We start from the raw sequence: 27,831 nt of genomic DNA on the forward strand, positions 1-27,831 counted from the left end.
TTTTTTAGTCTGATAATGTTATTAATGTATAGAAACACCACAGATTTCTGTGTTGACTCTGTGTCCTGCTACTTCACTAAATTCATTTATTCTAACAGTTCTGTGGTCTTTTGGGTTTTCTGTATATAGTGTGTCATTTGCAAATAGTGACAGTTCTATTCTTTCTAATTTGGGTGCCTTTTCTTTTTCTTGCCTAATTGCTGTGGGTTGGACTTCTAATATGCGTTGAAGAGAGTGGCAAGACTAGGCATCCTTGTCTTGTTCCTGATCTCAGATGAAAAGCTTTCAGCTTTTCACCACTGAGTGCAATGTTAGCTGTGGGCTGGTCATACATAACCTTCATTATGTTTAGGTAAATTCCCTCTACAAACTTTGTTGAGAGTTTTTATCAGGAATGGATGTTGAATTTTGTCAAATGCTTTTTCTGTATCTATTGAGATGATCAACAGGATTTTTTTTTAAAGATTTGAGAGAGAGCGCATGCGTAAGACAGCATGAACGGGGTGGGGGGGAGGCAGAGTGAGACGGAGAAGCAGACACCCCACTGAGCAAGGAGCCTGATGCGGAGCTCAATCCCAGGACCCTGAGATCATGACCTGAGTCAAAGGCAGACATTTAACTGACTGAGCCACCCAGGTGCCCTGGTCAACAGGATTTTTGCCCTTCATTTTGTTAACGTGGTAGATCAGCTGACTGAGTTATGGATGTTGAACCTCGCATCACTGGAATAAATCCCTCCTGATAATTGTTGAATTCGGTTTGCTACATAAATTTTATCGTAGCTTTATGAGTCAGTGCTCATCAATGACACTGGCCTACAGTTTTGTGTGTGGGTACGTGACATCCTTGTCTGGTTTTGATAAAATGAATTTTAGAATTAGAGGACACCGATGAACAAAACTGAAAAAGAGGCAAATAAATGGAAAGATATTTCCTCCTTTTCAGTTTTTTGGAAGAGTTCAGAAGAACAGGTATCTAATCTTTGAATGTTTGGTAGAATTCACCAGTGAGGCTTTTAGGTCATGGGACTTATGTGTATTGGGAGGGGTGTTTTTTTTTGGGGGGGGGGGTTGGTTTTAATTTTCAGCCACTCTATTTTATTTTTTAAAATCTCTCTTCTCAACAGGGGGCTCAAACTCACAACCCCAAGATCAAGAGTTGCGAGTTCTACCAACTGAAACAGCCAGGTGCCCCGGTCGGGAGGGTTTTGATTTTGGATTCAATCTTCTTATGGATAATCAGTCTATGCAAATTTCATATTTCTTCATGACCCGGTCTTGGAAGAATGGTATGTACCCATCTCTTCTGGGCTGTCTGATTTGTTGGTATAGAATTATGTGTAAGAGTCTCCTATGATCCTTTGTACTTCTGTGGGGTCAGCTGTGATTTCTCCTCTTTCACTTCTGATCAGCGACCTCTTCTTTTTCTTGGTTAGTCTAGCTACAGTTTTATCAACCTAGTTTCATCTTTTTCAAAGAACCAACTCATAGGTCTTTTCTGCTGCTTTTAAATCTTTATTTCATTTATTTTCCACTCTGATCTTTATTACTTCCTTCCTTCTACTGACTCTGGCCTTCATTTGTTCTTCTTTTTCCAGTTCCTCTAGTTGTAAAGTTAAGACTGTTTGAGATTTCTCTCGTTTCTTGAGGTAGGCCTAGATACGCTCTTTCCTCCTAGAAGTGCTCTGGCTGCGTCCCAAAGATTGTGGTGTGTTTTATTTCTGTTCTTGTTTGTCTCTAGGTATTTTTCGATTTCTCCCTTGCTTCTTTGATGACCCATCAGTCTTTGTTCAGTAGCACATTGTCTAAGTCTACATTTTTGTGTTTTTTCCAGCTTTCTTATAATTGATTTCTAGTTTCATACCATTGTGGTCAGAGAAGATGCTGCATATGAGCTCACTCTTCTTGAATTTATTAAGACTTGTTCTGTGGCCTAACATATGACCCAGCCCAAAGAATGTTCCCTGTGTACTTAGGAAGAATGTGTATTCTGTTGGCTTTTGGGTGGAATGTTCTGCTTGTCTGTTAAGTCCATCTGGTCTAATGTGTTGTTTAAGGCCAATGTCTCCTTATTCATTTTCTGTCTGGATGATTTATCCACGGATGTAAGTGGGATATTAAAATCCCTGACTGTTGTTGTATTGCTGTAAATTTCTCCCTTTAGGCCTGTTAATATTTAAAAATCCTAGTACTCGTACGTTGGGTGCATATATATTTATACATGTTATGTCGTCTTGTTTAATGGACCCCTTTATCATTACATAATGCCCTTCATCTATTTTTAGTCTTTGTTTTAAAGTCTCTTTTTGTCTACTTAGAGTATAGCTATGCCAGCTTTTTTTTTTTCATTTGCATAAAACATCTTTTTCCATCCTTTCACTTTTCGTCTGTATGTTTGTTCGTTTGTTTTGAGAGAGAGAAGAGAGGAGTGCAGGTGTATGAGTGGGGTGGGAGGGACAGAGGGAGAGGGAGAGAATCTTATGCAGGCTCCATGCTGAGCATGAAGCCTGATGCCCAATACCGGACTCGATCTCATGACCCTGAGATCACGACCTGAGCCAAAGCCAAAGACACTTAACTGACTGAGTCACGCAGGCGCCCCTGTATGTCCTTACATCTGAAGAATAAACTTTGTTTTTTCCTGAGCCTCCTCTTGTGGCTACACATGACTGACCATCTCATAAAAGAATACAAAACACAGCTGTAGGCTGCTTAGGTCAAGTGGTCAAGCTGAAGTCATAGACTAGAAGGGCAGAGCACGGAAGCTCAGCTCAGGGGAGTGTCTGCTACCTGCCTTTTGGGATTACATGAGGAGGAGTGGGAAGGGCTGGCTAGCAACCCCCCACATGCACTCCCTCTGGGGGCAGGGCAGCTGGACACCCCCATGTAAGTGGAGTGGGAGCCCCCTTACCCAGCAGGGCCGTGTTGTCCAGGAGCATCCTTCCTTTGTCTGCAGACTCCTCGGTGTAGACATCCCCAACTAGCAGCAGCTTGATGGCCTCCTGCTTCACCCCATCGAAGAAGTTGGACTGGATAGTGCGAGACACAGACCGGGCCCCGTCCTTCAGCTTACCCACCTGCCATGAGCCAGACCAGAGGCCATGAGAGGGATCCACGCAGGCCCTCCCTCTCTCCTTGTGGCCTGTTCCTACCTTGGCCTTCCCTTCCAGGGCCCGGCTGCCCGTGAACATCTTGCTCAGGTTGTGCCCGTTCAGAGACCACATGGCTTTGAAGGACTCCACAAAGCGGTCAGCGATGGGCTTTGAATTCAGCCCTAGGCTCTCGAGCTGCAGATGAAGGACCTGGATGGGAAGTAAGGAACAGATGTCACTCTCTTCTCACCTGGAAGCTCCCACTACCCACAGCTGCTTCGGCTGAATGTCACCAGGCATCATCCCAGTGAGTTCCTTTATGGCAGATTGTGGGTCACTCTGTGCCCGTCCAGAGAGCAGGGAACCTTGCAGCAAAGAACGGGGCTTCCAACCACAGCTCACCCAACTCTATCCAACCTTGTCTTTATCATGCCGCCAGCCCTCCTCTGGGCCCCTTACTCCTGACCTCCTCCCCCAGGCCACAGCCCTGACCACCACGGGGATGGAGAGCCCGGCAGGCAGCAGTGACTCCACCCCTCCCCCCATCAGTGAGCAGGAGTGGTCAACCAGGCCCTGGGCCAGTGGGTCACTAGACAGACTTGGGTCTCCCTCCCACACTCCAAATCCAGCCTCATCTCAGCCAGCCTCACACTACCCTTGCCCAACTGGATATTCACAGTAATCATTACATACAACCACTGCTTCTCAAGGTGGCACCTGGCTCCTTTGGGTGCCCATGTCTGGGATGCATTCCACAAAGTGCGCCTACGAATGGGGCAAAGGCATATAGTGGTATGGGGGCAAGCCAGCCACCCAGGCAAACCTCGCTGTTTGATGCCTGGCACATCTCTGCCCCACGTTCCCACTGTTAGAAAGTTAGCCCAGTGATGTCCCCCTTATCTTGCCTAGGGAGGCATGGGACATGACCCAGGTGGCCCAAGGGGCCTCGCACAGCAGGGACAGACCTCGAGGGCTACGAAGCTCTGCACTGTGTTGGTTCGGTCCAGGCAATCAAGACAGTTCATCCGCAAAGTGCCTTTCTGAAAACTTAGGAAAACAAGAAGCACAAATGGTTACAAGTTGTTGAAGGAGCAATGGCCACAGCACAATGGCCTATGTTTGACTGCAGGCCTCTGAGAACACTGGTGCCGACCCTCACCTACTCTAGTCGCCCACCACAATCCCCAGCATGCACCAGGAGGGGCCCCAGCACTGCTGGAGCGGCATGCACACCTGGGTCGTTATAAGATATGCCAATTTTCATTGTTTGCCATAGTTACATTCTAGAAAGTTGCCATGAACAATTAGTGAATTGAGGGGGTGCCTGGGTAGCTCAGTTGGTTAAGTCTTGGTTTTGGCTAAGGTCATGATGTCAGGATCTCGGGGTCATGGGACTGAGCCCCGCGTTGGCTCCCTGCTCAACAGGGATTCTCCATGAGATCCTCTCCCTCTGCCCCTCACCCCGATCTCTCTCTCTCAAATAAAGAGAAAAATCTTAAAAAGAAAAAAAAAACAACTAGTGAACTGACCCATTAGCAGATTAGCAAATGCTGACCTACTGCTCCCAGGGGAAATCTAGGGTTAGGTTCCTGCAAGCCTCTGCTCTCCCACATTTTCACCAACTACTCAACGTAAACTTGTTTTATGTGTGTTTCTGTTTACAGGCACTTTCACACGGATTGCTGATTCGTTAACCCTGCACTCCCAGCCAACCGCACTCTAACATAGCTGTACTTTCCCCATCACAGCCACCTTGTGCTTGCGAACGCCTGCCAGCGCTTGGCACTGCGTTTGGGGGCCATTTTAAACAGTGAAATCACCAATAAAATGCACAAAAGTGTGACCACGTGGCACCACACAGACCACAAAAAGGACACATTATCGTAGGAGAGCTGAAACCAAACGGCAGAGTGTTGCCTTGTCCCCCCCTCGGCTGGGGACATGATGTACTCGGTGACTCAAATTTTTCACAGTTCTGAGCATGTCTGTCAATGGCCCTGAAAGGACCATAAGTATTGAATTTGGGGTTACAAATAAATGTTAGCAATGGACAAATTTGCAAATAGAGAATCTGTGGAGAACGAGGACTGACTGCATTGTGATTTGCAGAAAGTGGGCTTGCTATTTCTGCTCAGCTCTGAGCAGGAAAACCCAGACCCCGGGCTCCGTGGGCAATGGGGCTGATGCCAGCTGTCTCTCTTGACTCTCATGGGCTTTCTTCAGTTCGGACAGTAAGTTCTATGGTCACCACAGCTCCACATTTTAACCTAGTCCCTTTATTTATAATTTATTTTGCCAGAAAACCATGCTTTGCCATCTATTCACAAAATTCAGAAGCATGTTCTAAGCTGGGAAGGGGAAGAAGGCGCCCGGAGCCCAGGATCCCCCACATCCCTGAGCCTGTGGTCCCGGAGCCTGCAAGCGGAGCTGAGCAGCAGGGGAGGCGCCCAGCCCAGGAGGACACCCGGCCGCTCTGCCAGTCACCCGGCAGGAGGATGAGGACGCAGGCGGAGACTCACCGTGGACTTACATTCTCGCCCTTGGCAAACACGTCAAAGTCATCCCAGTGAAGCTTCAGCTGGGGCCTCAGCAAGTTCTCCAACTTCTCTAGTTTCCCGCCTTTGGCCAACTGATGGAAGTCAAAGTTGATCATAGGCGTGTCGCCGGCGTGGCAAGAAGCCCAGAGCAACTTCTGAAAGTGGAAAGGGAGAGGGTGGCAGGGGAGCGAGGGAAGGAACACGGGGACTGCGAACCTCTCCTGGCTGGAGGCGGGGAGGCTAACCAAGGCACTGGCCAGGGCACAGGCTTTAGCTTTAAGGCCTATGGGGGACCGAGCTGTTTATCAGTCCTGACCCAGAAGCGGAAGAACAAAGACTCGGAGGGCAATCCTGCGAAGGGCACCTTGCCTGCAGCGGGGCAAAGGCCCACCCCAGGCAGAAGACAGCCGGAGACGCTCTGGCTCCCTGGCTCCCAGCCCTGAACCGACATCACCCTCCCACAGGGCCCTTGGGAGGGTGCCGAGGAGGGAAGGACCACTCCGTCCTGCAGGCCCCCAAGTGCACGGGCCCATCAGGGACAGGGCAGCCCAGCAGTCTGGGGAGCTCATAATCCAGCTCCCTGTTGCCCTGGTAACCAGTCCCATCCTGACAAGCGTAAGCCTAGGGGGGTGTGCTCATTGGTGCCCAATTCTCCCATCAAAGTCCTCTGGGTCCCCGTGAGGGGAGGTGCCAGAGGCACGGCCCAGTGAGCCTGCAGGATGGGGGTGACCAGTGGTCAGGGCCAGTGGGCCCAGGCCCGCGCAGGAGCTGGTGGGGAGGCGAGGCCATAGATGGGGATGCATAGCAGGTGGGCTCCAGGCAGCGTGGTGCTCCTCCTGACAGAGGCCTCCCTCCCACACAAGGAACCTCCCAGGCAACTCCGGAGCTCTCTCAGGAGCCCTGTGGTAGAAGATGAAATGGCGGCCTCCCCAGGGCGCCCGGCCTCAGGCCCGTCACACCCTGGACCCTCCTGCGTAGTTTGGGTTAGATTTGTCCAGAGAGTCTAATGACCTTGAAAGACTAGAAGGGCTTTGGGCCTTCTGGTCCCTGCAACTCGAAGTGCCCATCCGCCGTGAGCCAGAACGTCAGTCAGCGCATGGCTGGGACCAGCCAGAGTCTTGCTGGGAAAAGCAGCCCGCTGGGCTGAGTAGCGTACTCCTTTGCGACATCACACTTTGGAGTGAGCACCTTGTCGGGTTGTGGCCTGAGGACCGCGGGTGGGCTGCTGGTGCTCAGACCTCAGGGCTGAGGGTGTGACACCAGCGGGTCTCCTCCAAGCGGCATCCCCCTCCTCCCTCCACCCTGCCCAGCAGCCTGCCCTCCTCCACCTGGGCCACAGGACCACTGCTGCCTCCTGGCCCACTCTTGACAAAGAGCCCGTCAGCAGGGGGCACTTCCGCTGGCGGATGGGGTGCTGAGGACATCCCCTCTCCATAACCCAAGACATAAAGGGAAAAGAGATCCTGTTCTTTCCTTCTTTTTCCTTAAAATAAGCTGTCGACGTTTCTGCCAAGATGGCTGGGAGGGGAGATACTCAGCAGGCTTATTGCCAATAGCAACAAACCGAACAGGAAAAGCAGGTCTGGCCAAACGAAATTGGTCACCAGAGAGTCTGCTCTGAGCACATGGCCTTTCTGAGCGGAGTGGAAGGAGCACCCACGGGGCTCAGCTCCTACTGGCCAGAGGTCAGGAGTCAGGGAGGCAGCAAACGCTGCTTCCCATGAGGTGAGGTCCGATTTCACTCTCCCTACAAGGGGCTTCCTGGACCTTGGAACAGCCAGAGGGCTTTTCTCTGTTAAGTGGGGGTCACGGGCCACTGGGAAAGGAAAGTGGACATCGCCCACAGCTCACTCTGGAGCTGTTCACCTAGCAGACTGAATACACTTAGGAGCTCTGGGAACAGGGAGAGGCCTGGGTGAGGTGGGTGGAGCTCTTCCTTCAAAGGTTCCTTCCCTGCTCAGGCCTCCCCCCTGCACCACCCCCCTGCTCCCCTGCACCCCATCCCCACCCCTGAAAGTGCCCAGAGGAGCCTCAGGGAGCCCGTGGGGAGCCGGGCAAAGGAAGCTGTTTTCAGGGAGAGCCCTGACAGGGATGAAGATTTGAAGGCTGAAGTCAGTGGGAGGAAATCACGCTGAGATTCCTTGCTTTAAACCGAGCAGGAGCTCTGAAGGACTGCTCTAGGCCAAGGGCCCGGCAGGTTTCTGGCTGAGTGTGCCAGGAGGCTCTGGCCAGCAGCACAGCCAGACCAAGGAAGGAAGGGGAGCTCAGGCTCCCTGAGCCCACATGTGTGCGGGGCCGCCTGTGTGTCCAAGAGAACCAAGGAGAGGGGCCTGGCTGTCCCGAGCTCCGCAAGCCCCAGGGGGGCCCCGGGGGAAATGCAGCTGGAGGTAGCAGATGCTTTGTTTGACTTTGAGCAAATTCTCTAACCATCAGTTCATAAAAATTAAATTTCATACATCAGGAGCCCAATCACCGAATGCGACAGAGCTGGTGGGAAAGAACTCCCCAAACATGGTGAGAGCAGTGTTGGTCCCAGTCCTGCACAGAAGCGTGCCTCCGAGGGGGGGTCCTCATCACCCTCACCCACCGCGCCCCCCTCCCCGAACAGTAAGTAGCACAGCATTTACCTTGAAGGCTCTGTTGAGCACCTCCTCTCCGCCTCTGCTCCCCAGCAGGTTTACGACCACCTGCTTCCCATACTGCTCCTTCAGAAGCACCATATGCCTGCAATGGAACAGGACGTGACCGGTGTCGTCAGCACACAGACTGCTGGCCCTACCCTCGAGGGCACGGGGTGCAGGAGGGACCTGCTTGGCACCAGAGGTCCGGGAGGAGCTGTTCCCCAGGACGCAATATTGGTTGGGGGGCGGAGGAGAGAAAACCAGACTCTCCCAAGCCACCCACCCCACGGTCAGGGACAAGCGTGTTAACTGTTTGCATGCAAGGCTCAGGCCAAGAATAATTCACAGCCTATCAGACTAAGCGTAACATCAGACGAAGGATATGCTGGACTTTCTGTAAAGTACCACTATTAAATCTAGAACAGTTAACTCAGCCTTTTATTAACAGAGTCCAAGAAGCACATTTCTGAAATTAATCTCTAATTTCACTTCCTTCTCTAAACTAGAAAAGCTGGTAGAAGGGTTGTTAACTTCAGTGTCTGTTATCTAAGTGCCATATTTCATTATGTGTAATTATGTGTAAAATTTCAGGCTTTAGGAAAATATTCATAGATCAGAGAATTTTAAAAATACGTATGTTGTGGGGCGCCTGGGTGGCTCAGTTGTTTAAGCATCTGACTCTTGGTCTTGGCTCAGGTCATGATCTCAGGGTCATAAGATCAAGCCCCGAGTCTGGCTCCATGCTCAGTGTGGAGTCTGCTTGAGATCCTTTCCCCCTCCCTCTCCCTCTCCTTCTGTGCCTCCCCCTGCCTACACTCTCTTTCTCTCTCAAAAAAATATACAAAATCTTTAAAAATATATATATATGTTGAAATATTAGGGAAAGACTAATATTTATCCTTTATCTCTAGCTTTTGAAAAGTTAACTTTACAATCTTAATAATGGTAGGAATGCTTAAATGTAACTTAAAAAAATACAGGGAAAAGACCATACAAAAAGCAGATGTAAACCATATTTTCATCATGCAATCTTCACGTGTAAAGATAGAAAAAAGACTAGAAGATAGCATGCCACGATATTAAAAGTGGTGGAATTTTATGTGACTTGAATTTTTTTCTTCTTTATACATATTTGTATTTTCCAAATTTCTAGGATGACATGTTCTTTTTAAGTTAATTAGCACAAAGGAACCAATTTTAGCCCAATAAAGGAAAAGACACTCTCTTACCAACTTTGAGGGGTAGCACGGTACAGTAGAATACGGATCCTGAAGGGGGTAGTTTGAATTTAGGTCCTCTGCTGACTTGTTAAGGGTGAGCTCCTATCTCTACGTGGCATAATTCTCAAGATGCTCCTGGCAGCCCCGCGCTCCCTGCGGTGTACCCCCCCCACCCCGGACCCCTGCGTGTCCCCGCCCCGGGAAGAGGTAGGGCTCAATTAGATTGGTACAATCCGGGCTTCTGCAAAGCCTGTGCTCTGGGTGAGGGTATGGGAAGAAACGGAGGGCACATGGCTCAGCCCCTCTGGGCTCTTCTGGGTCGGCCTGCCCAGGGAAGGTGTGTCCTGGCCAGAGGACAGACACATGGCGCCAAAGGGTAGGCTCTGCTCTGGGGGCAAGTCTCAGCTGCCCGGCTCTGTCAGTCGCTGCGCAAGCCCTGATTTGGGGGTGAAACGCAAGGAAGCCCACTGTGGCCACACATGCAGGCCACCATCCACAATGCAGGTTATCAGAAATAAGGCTGATGTGTGACCCTGTGTCTCAACTGGTTAGAAACTGAGAGTTGGAAGAGAAACAGTATCGCTCATCACACCAGCCCCAAGCACCCTTGATCAAATTACTCATCCCTTCTGAGCTCTTCCTTTGTACCTTAAAGCTAATCGTCCTCCTGTAAAAGATGGTTTTGAGGACTAAGAAGACAAAAGTGACAAGTCAGTGCTTGGCACATGGGAGCTGGTTTTCCTTTCCTTCCTTTTTAAAAATTTTAAAAATTTTTTTATTTATTTATTTGAGAGGGACAGCGAGCAAGCACACAGAGGGAGAGGGAGAAGCAGACTCCCCACTGAGCAAGGAGCCCAATTTGGGATTCGATCCCAAGACCCTGAGATCATGACCTGAGCTGAAGGCAGATGCTTAACCGATTAAGCCACCCAGGTGCCCCCCCTTCTCTTCTTTTTACTTTTAAAATAAGATGATACACTTATTAGTGACACACTAAAACTGACCTCAGCGCTCCCAGAGGAAGTGCTGGGGCCCACCCCAAGGCCAGTGAGACTCCAGCCTGGCCTCTCTGCTCTGGGCACCCAGGGTCCTTCCCCCGCCTGCCCATCTGTTACTGTTGTGTAGAGCTCCTTGGAGAACTGGGGGGCTTTTCGAGGCATTAGAAGTGGGGTAGTCAGGGCATAACTGAGCGGCCAGCAAGGAAACACACCCTAGTGTCCACCCTGGGGCTGCAGATGCAAACAGCTCTGTGCAAAGAGAGGGAGGAAGGAGCTGGGGAGCCAGCATCCCACACGGGTGAGACCCAGGCGCCGCCCCCCCATGGAAGGTTAATACTTCCATCCAAACTCTACCAGCGAGACAAGATCCTCCTCAGGCCAGCACAGCCAAGGCCGGCTCAGTGCACCCCCTTCCCTCCCCCGGACAGCAGGTGGACAAGAGGTAACAGTGAACAACCCAGGGAACAGGATAGCATTGGCCACAGGTACTCCGTGCATACCCAGACTACCAGGGAAAGGGGTTTTGTGGGGGCAGGTTGGGGGGGTAAGGGATTTATTTTGGACCAAGCACATCAAAGAACGGAGAAACTCCTGAGAGCGCCCGATGTGCCACAGATGTAGGACACCCCCTGCGGTGGGTCCGCTGGAGAATCACGTGCCCGAGCTCCTACGCGGCACTGAAATGAGCGCATGGGGGCAGCACCCAGCGTGAGGCCAGGCAGCTCCGGCCCTGGGCCGTGAGGGCACGTGGAGCTCAGCTACGTCCAGCTAGACTGCCTCAGGAAGGGAGCGAGCCGTGAGCCACATTTCCAGTGGCCACTGCCCGTCAAAGGGCTTACGGTCTTGAATGGGCTCCTGTGAGAAGAGAGGGCTTATCCTTTCGGGTGCACACACCACACACTAACAGGATTTAAAAATATTTAAGTCCTGGGGCGCCTGGGTGGCACAGCGGTTGAGCGTCTGCCTTCGGCTCAGGGCGTGATCCGGCGTTATGGGATCGAGCCCCACGTCAGGCTCCTCCGCTATGAGCCCGCTTCTTCCTCTCCCACTCCCCCTGCTTGTGTTCCCTCTCTCGCTGGCTGTCTCTATCTCTGTCAAATAAATAAAATCTTAAAAAAAAAAAAAATTTAAGTCCAAGTAAACATTCTTAAAATATATTTTTTGAAAGCTCACCAACACAAGGCTTTTGAAACAAGCCCAGCGTGCATGCCCCTTCCCTTCTACTGTGGTCGGCTGGGGAGGAATCCTGTGCTCAATTTCCTAAGGACATTTCAGGCAGATCGGTGTCTCCCACAACAACTCCATCTACACAATGCGCAGAACACGTTAGCGGCGTTCTGGAAACAGGCAAGAGCATTTTCAGGTGCACATACAGCCCGCTCTACAGTGACGGCCCACTAGTCCTAACGTGCTAACTCACGGTCACGGGCTGCTGTTGCCAGTCTGCGGTAATAGGAAGGACGCAGCACGCAGACTTCACGTCCAAATTGAGCTTCAGGTAGAATGAGTGATACCCTTAAAGAAATCACTCTTGGGATCTTTATGACATTTGCTAATTTTTAAAATTAGTATTTAGATTAAAAACGCAAATATTTTAAAGAAGCGATGAACTATGCCAAATACAAGTTACTGTTTAGTTGACAGATGGCTTAAGAAAGTTCCATAACAAGGAATGTGTAATGGTCTAGTTTGTGGTGCAGAAAATGAACTGTATATCTGCCAAATGGTTTTCTAGAACGATACGTAAAAACCTAATAGTGAAATCTTTAGTAGGAGCTGGAAGTCAACAGTCCTTTCGTTTCTCACTTTACACCTTTCTATACTGTGACTTTTTAAGTCTGGGAATATATCGCTTTTAAAAGAAAAACACGCAGCCACAAATATCCTATAATTTAGGTTATCCCTTGTTAACTAGGACAAAGGGATAAAGCTTCGTTAAAGAAGGATCTGATAACATAACTGCCAAGAGTTACCTCAGTATTAATGAACTTTCAGGAAAACCTGAGAGCCACTAAAAATCCCATTTTATAAACTCCCCTCTTGCCCAAAGAACCAAAGTAAAAGGCAGATAAGGTCCAGGATTGGGGACCCTCCCCCTCCCGCTGTCCCCTGTGCTGCTGTCTGGTGGGGGGGAAGACTCCCGAAAGGATGGCAGGCTTAGGATGGTGCCAGACAACCCTACCTGTCGAAAGCAGGGGCGTTGGCTTCTAGGCCTCTGTTGAGTCTCAGATGATGAGAGCCAACCTAGAGCAAGAGAAATAACACTAGTGACTCCTCCTGCTCCGTGAACCCAGGAAGTGATGGTCTTCCCCATCCCCCTCGCTGCCAGCCAGGCTGCACGTGGCCGCCTCTCGCCCCTTCTGTGGCCCATGCACAGACCTGGAAGGTTGGCTTTGAACTCAGATCCCAAAGCCCGAGTCTGGCTCTGCTGCAGCCTGTCCCCACTGCTGCATGGGCCCCGTGCTGGCTGGAATTCTTCCAAAGGCAGAAGAGAAACTTCAGAGTCAGCCCATGAGGCCCACGTCAGATCTGCAAGGCCTTCCACAGTGCAGAGGTGAACGTAAGCCAAGCAGGGAGAGAGAAACCACTTCTCGGCCTCCTCAGCAAGGCTGGGGACCTCGACCACCCCTAAAATCTGAGTTATAGCTACCTGCAAACTAATTTGCCTTATGATTTAGAATTACCTATTTCATATTGAAAGTTCAAAAAACAAACTTAAAACTACGTATTGTTATTGGAGCCAGTTTGAAAAGGCTCTCTCCGGACAAATGTGGGACAGTGTGCGCACTGAACTATAAAGGACAGTAATGGATTATAATCTGATGACTGCAATAAGAATTCATAAGTCTCTATAGATCAGAACTGGCTGGACGAGTGGACAGATGAATGGACAGAGAGGTGGGCAGGTGGATAGGGAGAAGGGGGGCTCTTCCTTAGAGTAGAACACCAGTCGATAAGTATGGAGACAGTGCTGGAAAAATCACCATTTTATAACCATCATAGTAAAGAACAGTTCAGCAAAAATCAGCTGCTGGTCATAAACGTTAAGGGAGAGTTTGATGAGGAATACGATACTAACACGGTCTGAGTCTCGCAGATGTTTACTAGTTGAAAAGGAGGACATATTAACTATAAGGAAAGAAACTGAGTAGCACCATGCCTGAGTGAGAAACTAACATCACTAATGAGGGGGCACGTGGACGCAGATGGGACACTCGGACAAGGATGTGGTGCTGTCAGAGATCCACACCATGAACCCAATCATAATGAAACACCCAGAAACCCCCATATGAGGCACCTCCAATTTAAAGAAAAAGATCTGCATTCTCCAAAAACATCAATGTCCAAGAGACAGAAGGCAGAGGAACTGATCCAGAGATTAAAGGAGACTGGAGATGTGACAATGACATTCAGGGCAGGGTCCTGGCCTGGATCCCCAACCAAAGGGGGAAAAGTGCCACGACTGATAAATCTGGAATGCAGACCGCAGGTCGGTTTAGAGCACCGTGTCACACCAGCTGACCATGTACCCATCCTGTGCTGATGCAAGAGAACATACTTGCTTTCAGGAAAAACGTCCTGACGTATTAAGGAGATCTGATGTATGCGACCCGCTCTCCAGGGATTCCGGAAATAACGGGTCACGTGTGGACAGCAAGAGGTGCACACCGAGTGAATCTGGGGACAGGTAGCATGGGAGTGCTCTCTGCTGTTCCTACAACTTTTCTGCAGGTCTGGAATTATCTAAGATAAAACGTTTCTGGAAGTGTATTGCTCGGCTTTGCTGGTTGTGGGGCATTATAAACGCGGTGTCGTTAGGCTCGTCTGTCTGCACCACCGAGGGTCACTGTGGAGTGTGGACCGAGGGTTATTTACAAGTCTTCCCGCCACAAGTCATACATCTGCCCCTCTTCATACCCTAGGAAAGAGCCATTCTAGATGACTGGCTTCTCAGCAACAGATTTAGAAATCACTGGGATTAGGCATATCTGTCTAAATGACTTCTACAAATAAAGTCCCGAGTCCCTTTTGGTCCTAAGAAACCTTGGGAGTCCTTAGGAGAGGCTCCACCGATCGCTTTCACTTTGCTGCTGTGTGTGTTCTGGGCTCCTTTTCCCAAAGGCCCCAGCTGAGGACATGCGAGACTTAATTCCCACAACCTGCACAGCCAAGTTGTGAGAAAACTGCTCTCTCCTGCCCTCCGAGGCCAGTCAGCGCCTGTCTTCTGAACTCACGAGGCAGGTGTGGGCGGAAAGCAGGCCCACGTTCCTCTGAGCCACCGTGCGCAAGATCCCCAGGGGCTGAAGCCCAAGAGAAGGGGCTGCTTGCTGCGCGGTCAGCCTGTCCGTCAGCGCTAGAAATCTGCCCTAAGCTGCGGCTGTTTCCAGAATCCTTCCCAGGGGAAGGCAGTAAGGGGAAAGCAGGAAAACAATGGTTCAGGGCTCAGAAGCCCGGTGTTTAGTCGTGACAAGTTCTGTTACTGGCCATGGCTGCCTCTCCCCGAATCATAACTCAAAGTTTCTTCTATGAGCAGTTAGAAATTCCAGTCACAGACGACTGGACGCTGGGACTGAACTGGGACAGCACGCAGTGTGGGCACCAGTGCAGCCAAGTTGGAGCGCCCCCCCCCCCCCCCCTTTTAGCAGCTCCTGGAGTAAAACGTAAACTCCGCAGCCTACCACAGAAAGCCCGTCTCCGTCTGGCCCTTGCCTGCCTCTCTGGTCTGACATCTGGCCATGGCCCCCATGCTCGGGCTGCGAGCAGCAAACCTTCCCACTCCCGGGACACGTGTGACCGCTGGGGCCGCCACCCCGGCACGTGCAGTCCCCACCGCAGGCTGGCCGACGTGGCCCTGTCCCCCCGAGTCGGTTCAGATGCCCACCCCCTCCGCCGGGCAAGCTGGCCCTCCCCACAGCTGCCCCAGGCATGGTGGCCTCCTCTCCCATGGGCGCTACGCACGCCACACCGTCATGACCTGTCCCCTTCTCCTGAAGGCAGGGGCTGTGACCTAAAGTGCCCCCACGTACCCACAGATGTCAGTGAGCGGCTGTGGGATGAACACATGGCTTCTCTGAGGGCGGAGTGATGGGACACCTGGGAGCCTCATCCTCGTGCCTCGTCTTGACAGAGAGATACGTGGACACTGTCCCCACCTCACAGGCCTCGTGGAGATGGGTGAAGCTCTGACTCCGCTCTCTGGGCGCAAAGTGCCACACTCTCCCAATGCAACCTGTGTTCCTGTCTCCTGGATGGTGTGATGTACGTTACAAATACTGACAGCTGACACTTGTGTGTCCTCTGGGTTCTGGAAACTGCGCTGAATTCTACTACGCGCTGTGGCAGCTAACCCTCCCCACAGCCCGTGAGGTCGGTTGTTAACCCCACGTACAGAGGAGAAAACCAAGGCTTAGCAAAGACAGGAACTTCTCAGGTTTTTTGTTTTTTGTTGATAAGAACCTTTTTCTGAGATAAAAACTTGTCAAAAGAATATGGTCCCTAAGTAGGGGAGCCAGAACTTGAACTGGAACCAGGTCCTGCCGCTGCAAAGCTTATGCTCTGAATCACAGGAGAAGCTACCTCGCAATCTTGGTTCTTTTAGTGATGGCTGCTGGTGAAACACAGGAGCTCGTGCAAACACACAGGACCCAGGGCCCACAGTGCTCGCACGACTCTGTCCCGGACACAGGAGCTCGTGCAAACACGCAGGACCCAGGTCCCACAGTGCATGCGCGACTCTGTCCCGGAGACAGGGGCTCGTGCAAACATGCAGGACCCGGGTCCCACAGTGCATGCGCGACTCCGTCCCGGAGACAGGGGCTCGTGCAAACACGCAGGACCCGGGTCCCACAGTGCATGCGCGACTCTGTCCCGGACACAGGGGCTCGTGCAAACACGCAGGACCCGGGTCCCACAGTGCATGCGCGACTCTGTCCCGGACACAGGGGCTCGTGCAAACACGCAGGACCCGGGTCCCACAGTGCATGCGCGACTCTGTCCCGCACAGGGGCTCGTGCAAACACGCAGGACCCGGGTCCCACAGTGCATGCGCGACTCTGTCCCGGACACAGGGGCTCGTGCAAACACGCAGGACCTGGGTCCCACAGTGCATGCGCGACTCTGTCCCGGACACAGGGGCTCGTGCAAACACGCAGGACCCGGGGTCCGCAATGCGCTCGCGACTCTGTCCCGGATTATATTCGTTCGCATTAGAAGGATCTTTCCCTCACCCCAACCTCTTCTGAAACTGTTGTGCTACAAGCCATCTCACACCCTTTTAGGGACCAAAAAAAGTACAGCCACACAAATGAGCACATACAGTGCCGTGAACCCGAGGGCCTAGTAAACAGGGTGTGACGGGGAGGGGGCGAGTGCAGGCAAGGTGGGAACAGCAGAGGGGACTAATCTACTTTGCATCCTCCTCCAGCTGCTGACGTCGTATGAAGCTTCGAAACAGAGACCTAACTCACCTTGGCAAGACCGTCTGTACACGCACGTTACAGGGAGGAAGACTGTAAAGCGACAGGGGAGCAAAATCTTCAACGGACGAAGAGTATAGAACAAATATACTCTCTCACTAATCATACCAGGGGAGCAATTAGCTTTAAGTGTAAAATTTCAGTGTGGCTATTTATAAACCGCAAAGCTGTTTACATGGTAAAGACGAAACTGTGTAAGGTACACGTGGCTAGAAATGGCGTCAGGATCCAGGAGTTTGTAAGGAAGGCACCACTGCTGTGCAAACGTGCAGACAAATCATCGTCCCAAGTCCTCTCTGCCCGTCCCCACACCTACGCCCCATCCCTGGCGGGGCGCGTCGGTTCCCAGGGAGAGCCCCCAGAGGTTGCAACACTGCAACTTAAGATGCAAGCTATCTGCCCAAAAATCTTTGCATTTTTCATCTAACCTAAGTGAAGAAGGAGGGGAGAAAAACAACCAGAATCAACCCTCAGGCTTGCCGTTGATAGTTCAGGGAGGAGGGTGAATGCAGACCGTGAGTGAACCTGGTCACCCTGCGAAGATGACCTAATCTCTCTGATGGTGGAAGGTTTTAGAAGATAAACATGGGTATCAAACCCAAAGGTTAGCAAATCCTTCATAAGATTAATGAACACTAAAGCCTTTTGAAGCTTATTTTGAAAAAAACCACAGAAGCTCTGGAGAAGCACAAGTGTTATGAATCTAAAAGGCGCCATGGCTGCCAAAAAGCGAGCCCCCGGAACCCCACCGAGAATGCTCATGTCAGATTGAGGGCAGCTGTTCCATGGCAGGGTCAGGCTGCATCAAGTGGGTCAAGCTGGGGACCAAAATTAAAGACAGGAATGACAGACCAATTTTGCTATTTTGAGAAGACGGAGACTGGAACATGGAGAGTCCTAGAAATGGGATGGAAGATACAAAGAGCTGGAGAGCCCCTTCTCAGGGACCTGTGCCCCTTCTCAAAGGTCTGGGCAATCAGACTCACTCTCATGTATCCCCCTGCAGACAGCCAGCCTGTAAGGCAAGAAGGAGCCCGTTGGCAATCGCGGCCATCCCAAATCCTGGTCTCAGGGTCAGTGTCTGAGGTCAGAAGGACCCAGAACTGGACACAGGGGCGAAGGGGATACACTTCAAAGGCTCCTTCCCAAATTCCAAGACTATCACGACCACCCTCAATTTCTGGATTTCTTAAAATCTTCATGTGAAACGTAACATTGTCTCCTGCTTCCTTTTTTATCCGCTACTCACTTGCTTTTTATTCTTCTAAATACAGAGCTCCAGAAGTTTCAGGAGGGTAAACTCCAAATCTTAAAAAAAAAAATCAAGTTTCAAAAACCCTTTTTGGAATGTCCCGAATGGGCAAATCTATAGAGATAGAAAGCAGACTGACAGTTGCTTCGGCCTCGGGGAGAGCTGGGAGGGGGGCACGGGGAGGGGTGACGGCCCGCGGGGACAGGGTTCTTAGGGGCGATGAGTCCTCTAAAATTAGACCACGGTGATGGCTATGTGACTCTGTAAATGCACTAAAAACCACTGAATTGTATGCTTTAAATGGGTGTAGTTTATGGTATGTAAATTCTATCACAATACAGCCATTTTAAAAAAACTGTTTTGGGATGAGCTCCAGCATCATCTTGCCTGTCCTAATCATCCTCAGGAGTGTCTCTCCATGCTGCCACGTAATGCCACCAGCCATCCTCGCACATCTTAGTTGTTCCTTTCTGATGGGAAGACTGAAGGCTAAAAAAGCTTCCCCCTCCACCAGAAGTCAGACCCTCAGGAGACCCTCATGCCTCCACCTCACTCCAAGAACTGACCGTGGTTCCTTATCAAGGCTGTCCACTGCATGATGACAGCCACATGGACAAAGTGCCTTCTGCTGCCACAGGGTCAAGTCAAAGGCCGGGGAAAGACCCAGTGCTGTCAAACACCCCCCAAGAACGTGGCAGACGGCCCTGAGCCACCGCTGACGACCCAACCGCCATCACACAGAGTCCTCGGTAAGAGGAACGGGAGCCACAGAGGCCTGGCAGAGAGGTCTTCTGGGCACCCAGAGTATCGCTCCAACCAGAGCGGAAGATCTGGGGTCAATGCTGAGTAACCTCGGACCCACTTGGCCCGTGACCCTCCAGGGAAGGAACTTGCAAACGAGGCAGTGCACAGTTCCACGGAGGGCAAACATGTCCTTGGAACGTGGTATCACGCCCTGAACTCTTCCCAGGAGACAGAACGCCAAATACCTCTGGCACGGACCAGAGCCCTGGTTTAGACTGCAAGGTGTATTTTTAGAAATCACGGGAAAGTTCTGTGCCATTCTCACGTGGCCCCACAGCAGGCACCTCCGGCCCTTGGACCTGCTGCATGGCCAGGGCCTGAAAACCTTTCAGAGCCCCATAGGATGGCCTCAGCTCTCAAAAAACATCTTTGGCCGTGTTCTCAATACATTGACCTTGGCGGCTAAGAAAGTAATTCTACTCAATTACATCATGCGGTTCTCTTATCAGCAAAGACCTCCCTTCCCACGTGGGCCGCATCAACAGCAAACTTGGGGTCAGAGAATTACACACAGTGTGTACATTTCTGTATATAAACACCACGCACACACACATACACACGCGAGCGTGCACGCACACACACACACACACACACACACACAGGTGTGCACACTTTGGCAGCTCAGCTCAATCCAATGGGCCTGAGGAACAAGCCTAGAAACTGACAGAAATACGGTTAAAAGAAACAAACCACAGCTGTCCAGAGGAGAGAGGCAGGTGACTTATTTTTTTCATTACCTACCTGAAGCCCTGGCTGCTCCCAAAACAGCGGAACGGAGCCTCTGATCTGGACAAAAGACGACACTCCGTCATCCATGTAAATCGTCTGCACCACAAGGAAACATAAAGGGAAAGTATTCCTCAATGAAACTGAATGTCCTGGGGCCGGGTAACGGGATCTGGCCGCCTGAGACCCGACACCAGCCCGGATGAAGGGCAGACAGCGGACTTCTGCGCCCTCTGTTCCCCTGGCCAGCCTGGCCTCGCCGCTCCCTGACCCACAGGCTGGCCCCGTGTGCTCACGGGCATGCTGGCAGCTGACCAGCCTCACAGGAGTCTGGAGCGGGCACAGGGCCTCCCGGGGAGACCCGCAGCTGACCGGGACTAAACACAGCCTCACCCAGCTCCCTGGAAAGCCCAGCAGCGCCTCCCCGCTCCCCACTGGAGGAACAGAAGCAAATGTGCTCTGGAACCGAACTAAGCCCTTCCTTCCAGCCCTCGATTTTCACCTTGTCAACTAGCTAAGTAGCAGAGAGCAACTGGAAAGGGATGGATGAAACGAACGAGCTTAGCCAAAAGCCCTGGGTGACCACACGAGTCACTGACACTGCGCTTGACCACGCAGGCCAAGACTTGACATGAACTTGTAGTTGCTCCTGGCCCTGGGCCACTGTGTTCTTAAGCCCACCGCTAAGTCAACATACACGGCACAGCCTTCACACGCTTCGGGCGGTGGGAAGCGCCTGCCTGGACGCACGGGATACTCACCCGCTAAAGCACAGATCTCCTCCCCCACCCCACCCACCGTTACTTCGGGGTGTGCCAGCTCATCGGCCTGCAGGCGCCCCCGACATTGCAGGGGAGTGTTACAGGGACAAGAAGCGCGGTCCTGAGCAGCACGAAGGGAGGCTATGGCGACTATCAGATGTGCTGCCCTTTATCTGAGTAATTCTACCCTGGCCTGGCAGGGCCGGCCTGGGCAATGCTGCCGATCCTTTCCATTTCTTACCAGCCTGCTCCCTTACATGGTAGCTTTCCGTGCGGCTAGATCACGCTCAGATCACACACGCATTAGTAATTCTGCGGTGGAGGACCTGAGCATCAGACCTGCAGCTCCCTGGGACCAAAGGAGACGGGAGCTGAACTCCTCTCTTTTTCCAAATGGAAAAGCACTGGGTGAAGAACTTGTCTGTTTCCAGATATGGACTACCAGCAAATTTGCTCCCCCCTATTATCCAGCTCAAAACAAAAACAAAAACCAAAAACAGGGGCGCCTGGGTGGCTCAGTCAGTTCAGCATCTGCCTTCAGCTCAGGTCATGATCCCTGGGTCCTGGGATCGAGCCGTATTGGGTTCCCTGCTCAGCGGGAGTCTGCTTATTCCTCTCTCTCTGCCCCCCGCCCCCCCCTGCTCAGGCTCGCTCTCTCTCCCTCTTTCTCTCTCAAATTAAAAAATCTTAAAACAAAAACAGAAGAAAGCAGCAGATTGCTTAAACCGATGCAGGCATCATGGACTACTGTGAGATGAAGAGCATACAGGTCCAGATGACTGAGAAGGAAACCAATTTAGCCAACAGTTCTCTATAAGGATAGTCCTTAACAGTGCCAGGACCTGACTTAAGCTATGGGACTATTACCCTTCCCTTTAAGACATGCTCAACAAGCTACCTCTAGCATCAGACCACACCCCTCTTGAGCTGGAACTTGCACAGGCAGAACGTGCTTCAGAAAACACCCACCAGGAGGCCCCACTCTCCAGACCCCACCCCTGGGACAGGAAGAAAAGATGCCTCTGAATTTCTCCACTCCTCCCTCCCACATGAAGATGCTAAAGCTTTGCACCCCATTCATCATCGGGACCACCTTCTTTGTTGTCAAGGTGATAAGACAAAACAGGCAGTGGATCCGGGGTGCTTTCCTTCCTGAGCTAAGGAACACAGGTTTTAATACTCCTGACAGACTCGATGCCTCACCTCCCAGAAGGGTTTTCACAGAGGGCATTGGGATCTCGGGGCAGGAGAGAGGAGGGTAGAGCCAGAAAGCGGGTCAGTACACGGGCTCTGGGACAGCACCTTCCATTCCACCTGCCAGCTCCCCTGTGCCCTGCAGGGTGACCCTGGGCGTGTTCTTTAACCTTTGGGCCTCAGTTTCCTTCTCTCAGTGGAGTTACTGTCACCTAGTCGTAGGGAGGAGTAAATGAGTAATGAGGGAAGGTGATCCCAGTGCAGGACGGCGGCTCCTTGCTCTTGAGGGCAGGGAGCACTGCCCAGGCATGTGGATGAGGCCCCTGAAGAGGCCTGACAGACAGGGTGGGGGTCAGAGCACTGGGGGAGCAGGGCTTAGGCTGTGGGGAGCAGTACTGTAGGGACACACAAGGGGTGGGAGGGAGTCTGTCATGGCTGAGCCGTGGCGAGCCCAACCCGGGCCTGGGACACCCTGGCCTTGGCAACTCGGAGTGGCCCCTTTCACGGAGTGGTGGGAGCAGAAACCCAAGGACCCTGAGAAGAAAGGGATAAGATGCAGGGAGACTTGCGGCCCAGCAGATACTCTTTTATCTGGAAGGCTTCTGCCCAACTCCCATTTCCAGGTGAGGTGTTTGCAAACCAGTGCTTTCCAAGTCTGTTGCATTCCTGGGAGGACACGCAGCCGTCCTTACCCTTCCGGATTAATCAGTGGCCTTATTTTCAATAGCCAAATATTTTTCCTCTTTTTTTTCTTTTGGTAGACCAAAGGGACTTTTTGGGGTTTGTTTTTCTGCATGGTGAGTCACAGCTGCAGAGCAATCCTACCAGGTATGACTCACAGTGGAGCCAAAAGGCTTCTTCCCAGGAAGACTGAGACAAGGTCCACACCTGCACACACACGCCATACACACCAATGCACACAAACACCCCTGCGAAACACCCCTGCACAAACATGCACTCACATACCACACACCAATGCACACACCTGTGCGTGCACACATGACCTCCTCCCCTCCCCCCCCACATGCACGTGCACACACACGCGGCCTGCCTTGGAGGAGAAAGCTTGTTCATCCCTCTTAGGAAAAACACTAAAGCAAGGCAGAGTGGGTAGTGCTGAAAGCATCTCCCCCTTCTGGCTCCCTGAGCATTTAATTTAGGAGAGACCCCGCCTCAGGGGACCCGCCTGCTCTCTGCCTAGTCCCACCATTTTCAAAGGAGCACAGCGCAGCCCTCCGTCAGCACCTTCACACACTCAGGGAAGGACCCCCACTTCCAAGTGGCCACAGGCTGGGGTCTGAAGAGCCTCACTTCCGTACAGGGGCCTGGGATCTATGGGCAACCCCGAGAGCCACCAAGCAGACCCAGTGGAGACCCTTTCCCGCTGCGGCTCAGCCCCGGTTTCCTCCAAGAGCCTGCCTGCCGATCTCTGGTGAGGGGCCCATGTTCCAAAGCCGGCCCTTCTCCCAACATCAGGTCACAAAGCCGGCAACGCCACGCCACCGGGACGAATCAACCCCACCGCCTAGTGCATCACTGGCATTGCTTTGATTCGAAGGCCTCGGGGAGCAATGCACACGTGCTGTCACCCAGAGCCAAGCCACCACGACGGCAGGGAGGTTCACGCTACCCCATGGCACCACCCTTTCCCAGGCCGGACAGTCTCGGTTCCACAAATGCCAGGGAGCAGGCCAGGGGGGGCTGCTGGCAGCGACTTCTCCATGCCCCCCTCCCATCGCCGCAGCCCCGATAGGCCAACCTCAACAGGGTCACAGCAGGTTTTCCGGGTGGTTTCTGCGCAGCTCCCCCTCCCAAGCTGCCCCTGAGCGTGGCAGACGCCCACAGGCCGCACGTCGCCCTCGGGTGCCGATACCCAGAAGCCCCTTCACCAGCAGGTGCAGGGGGGAAGGCAGAGCTGTGCTTGGCAGGAACATTAGTTACGGATATGCTCCACTTTGGAAAAGATTTTTGCATTAAAAACAAACAACTTAGATCAACCTGAGCACTTCTACTGGTACAAAGTGATGTAAACAAAAACCACGCCACGATTGCAGAGCCAGAGAAAACGACTGTCCTGTACAGGGGCGGGGGGCACACGAGATTCTTGTGTCTCGGGGAGCCCCTGCTTTCCTTCAGCCACGGCTGCTCATCCCGCCTCCGAAAGCATTTCAGGAAAAGGGATGACGCAGCTATGGCCGACACTACCTGGCTTCGGGAAGGGGCGGACCCCCCCCCCCCCCCCCGGGCTGTGCTGGCTCCCCAGGGTATGGTCAGGGTGTCTCTCGGCCGGTGCTTTCCTCGGGAAGCGCACGCCTTCACTTCTGCCCTCAATCTCCTCTACGCCTTCCTGCCCCTCCTCGGCTGCCCCACCTGGCCCTGTGTCGTCTGTCGCCCTGCCCTCCCTTGCTCTGTTGGCTTTCCCGTCCCTGCAGGCAAGACCCCTGCCGCTGAGCACCGACCGTGGGGGACACGCCCAGGACAGCGAAGGTGCCTGTCCCGTTCCTGCTGCTTCCCTGCCTGGGCGGGCTCACAACCACATTCAGGGGCTCATTTTGCTTCCCTGTTGCCCTCGAGGAAACACCTGGAGTTGGCTCTGGGCACTGACCCCTCCCCGCCCCTGGGGTGGCCTTCTTCGCCACCCACCCACCCGCCCACCATGGTGGTCACACTGTCTGAGGGCTCTCTGCAGACATGAATCATCCTGGGAGAGCACTGGGTCTGCTGGGAGTAGCCCCACAAAGAACTTCTCTGGGTGCAAGGTGACCATGGGCCCCTTGCCCCGATACACTTCTGGTAAAAGCAAAATCACCATGGGCCCAAGGAGCCATGTTGGTCTCAGATGAGGTCCACATTCACCGCCCATCCTCGGGGTGTCCGGCTGCCTGTCAGCTTGCCCGCTGCTTCTAGAGCAAGGCTGGGAAGGCTGGGCTGAGGGTTTAATCCAAAAAAAAAGCAACTCTGGGTCCAGAGGAGAAAAAGGGAGAGAAAACAGGAACTAGGAAGACCGCAAAGGTTGTGTGAACAAGGAAATCCCTCCCCAGTCCTGAGAAGGGAGGCAGGTGGAGGCCATTTAAATAGCACGAGGCTGCAGGCTCCCGGAGCCAGAGGGCAGGCCGGTGGTGTCTCTAAGGCCTTGGTGGGCCGGCCACGAGGAAACAAGGGCCCTGTCTCTTGAGCCCGAGCAACTGCGCATGTGGGACAATGCCAGTCACCAAGACACACATAGATGAAATAACCAGAGCAAAGTCCCCAGACCCAGTCTGTAGAAAAATGAGAAAAGCAAGCACAGCGTCGAGATTTTCCATAAAGCTAAATGTACTGCATTTAAAGCACTGTCCCTTAACACCGAATTATGTCTTATTGGTTCAGTGGTGTCCCCCCAGAAGACATGTTTAAGTCCTAATTCCTACCACCGCGGAACGTGACCTTATTTGGAGACGGCCACTGCAGATGCAGTTAAGATGGGACATATTGGACAGGGTGGGTCTCCTCGTGAAAGGGGAGACAGACGCCCTGGGAGAGGGCCACCACATGGAGGTGAGGCAGAGATGGGAGGGCTGCACAAAGGGGGCCCCCAGAGCTGGAAGAGGCAGGAAGGATCTTCCTCTAGGGGCTTCAGAGGGAGCATGGTCCTGCCAACACCCAGATTTCGGACCTTTGGCCTCCAGAACTGTAAGACAATAAATACTAGTTCTTTTAAGCCCTGTCTGTGGCACTTTGTTACAGCGGCTTACATCCACAGTGTTCAAATGCCCAATCTCAGGAACGCCAGTGATAGGGAGGGCAGGTGCTTTTCCAACAATTTCCTTGGTAAGATACAATAGATGAGACCCCAGTTTTTAAAAAATATGGTTGAAACTCACAACTCTGGGGAGCACCAAACAAGGAAGAGCAAATAAGGGACTGTGTACCCAAAGGCCGATGGAGAGCAAGGCAGGGGCCAAGCTCCAGCGCTGCTGATGAAAACCTCTTCCACCCGGTTACCAGGTTCAGGGGCCCAGGCATTTTGATTTGTACAAATATGCTTTGCACCTCTGGCCCCCAGTTCCTGGCACAGCGCTCAGCCCCTGGCGGGTGAGAAACAATAAAGATCTGTTGAATGCGCGGATTCAAAGGCTCACCGCACAAGGGTAAGCACGGGGATGGGACGTGGTGATGCGGGTGGGGCCATGCAAACAAAAGGAAGTACTTTTCGTCGCGTGGACACGAGCAAGAAAAAAAATATCCTCCATCTCGGGGCCACAATTTCTCTGACATTTTAAACCAGATATTATTTATATCCAGGAGAGCAGACAGAATGAACAGAATTCATAGGCAAGCAAGTGGCCCTGCCACTCCTCTGAAAGCTCCCGTTCCCAAGCTCTCCTAGTCAGCCTCTGACTCCAAGAGAACCACCTCACCTTAAGCCCAAGCAGGCGCAGCTCACACCCAGAAAGCAGGTGTTCAGTTCTGTGCTGAATTAAACGGGCTCAAGTCCTGGTAGAAAACACCTCTCACAGCTGCAGGAAGGAGGGGCTGCAAAGCCACATCATGGCTAAATAAACACAGGCTGTTTGCAGCGGGACACCCACAGCCACGCGGCACCTGTGCCTGTCCTGGGGCTCGCCTGTCTCAGAATTTACTCCACCTGTCTACAAGGGGGCCTTATTCTACAGATTTGCAACCTCGAAAGAAAAAAACCAATGTAAGACAGCATCTCTGGGAATGAGAACAGAATTTAGGGGGAAAAATATCAATGAGAGATGAAGCAGATGGTTATATTCATGGAAGCTGAAAGCGAGTGCCGCTGAACACGCAGATTTTGCAACTCTCAGATGCTAAGACATGCTCTGGCTGATTTAGAATGAAAAATGGTTTCTCCTCTCACCCTTGTTTTATTGGTCTACTTTTTGTCTTAAGAAGATCTTCCAACCCTGCTGGTTCATCCATCGCCTGCCCTCTGACATGAGGGCCACCCTTTATGACCATGGAAAAAATTCCGGCTTCCCTTTAGCTGAAAGTACCTTGGGGAAGCAGTATGACCCCAGCAAAAGCGAATCACGAAAGAAAGCCCAGGCGAACTGGAGGCCACAGTGGCAGGCAGAGCCCCGAGGACTCGCTCTGGTCTCCAATCAGAGGAAGAAGCCACGATCACCAGAAACGCCCTCCACTATGCCTGAGCCCCTTCTGCCCCAAACGGAAATGCACGAGCACCGCTGTGTCCCCTGAGAACCACCAGGCGCCCCCGAGCGGCCCGGGCACTAACCTGCTCAGTCTCCACGAAGTTGGACACGTGGCCGTCGTCGTTCACGCCGCGGGTGTGGAAGCGAGCGCCGGCGCGCTCGCAGCTGATGCGGGAGATGAGGCAGGCTTTGGCCTGCTTGTGCGAGGCGTACACCGTGCGGACGGACACCACGCCGCAGATGACCTTCAGCAGCCAGTCGCGGCAGCTCACCTGGTGCTGTCTCAGCGGCACGTGCAGCAGCTGGTTCCTGCAAAACGGAGCCCCACAGCGACCAGGGTCGCAGCGCATCCTCCCGCAACACTGCGCCGAAGCGAGTGCGGAGGGCAGGCGCAGGGCCGGCACTCACGCGGGGGGATGGGGTGGGGGGAAGCGCCCCCGGAGGACTCGGTGCTCGGGAAGCGGGGCCAGAAGGTTCACGCGCTTCTGTGACCCCCAAACAGCAGGGCAGCCGAGGCCGCGCAGCGTCGACATGGAAGTCCTTCCCAAAACCACTGCGGGCGGCAGTGTCAGCGAATGGAAAGCCGGGCGGGGAGGGAGAGCCAACCACCACCTTCCGGGGATCGTGGGAGGAGCCTTCCTTTGGATCCCTGGCCTCCACATGGCTCAGAAAGAAATCCCATCAGTAAAAAATTCAATCATAGGTTTTGTAATTAAATAATGATAAATAATCATTAAGTAAGTACATGCAAGCTTATTTAAATGACATACATAGCCCATGAGGTGTAGCCTATCTCAATGAGAGCAGTAGGAAGCAGTCCAAAATAAGTAAAACGCATTAACAAAGGGGCACCTGGGTGGCTCGGTGGGCTAAGCGTCTGCCTTCGGCTCAACTTGTGATCCCGGGGTCCTGGGATGGAGCCGGCCTTGGGCTCCCTGCTCAGTGGGGAGTCTGCTTCTCTCCCTCCCCCACCTTGCTCTCTCAAATAA

The 27,831-nt window shown here is 52.6% G+C and overlaps 1 protein-coding gene across 1 annotated transcript in view; it reads right to left on the bottom strand.

Annotated features, from left to right (window-relative positions):
- Nucleotides 1-27,831, bottom strand: part of SYNJ2 (synaptojanin 2) — a 98,220-nt gene that overhangs the window by 30,971 nt on the left and 39,418 nt on the right. The window contains 8 exon segments of the mRNA XM_026505137.4: nt 2,911-3,076; nt 3,152-3,301; nt 4,057-4,138; nt 5,611-5,783; nt 8,256-8,352; nt 12,650-12,711; nt 19,741-19,824; nt 26,926-27,151. Coding sequence (XP_026360922.3) covers nt 2,911-3,076; nt 3,152-3,301; nt 4,057-4,138; nt 5,611-5,783; nt 8,256-8,352; nt 12,650-12,711; nt 19,741-19,824; nt 26,926-27,151 — 1,040 coding nt within the window.

This window comes from Ursus arctos, unplaced genomic scaffold (genome assembly GCF_023065955.2).
Source record: "Ursus arctos isolate Adak ecotype North America unplaced genomic scaffold, UrsArc2.0 scaffold_13, whole genome shotgun sequence".
Taxonomy (NCBI): domain Eukaryota; kingdom Metazoa; phylum Chordata; class Mammalia; order Carnivora; family Ursidae; genus Ursus; species Ursus arctos.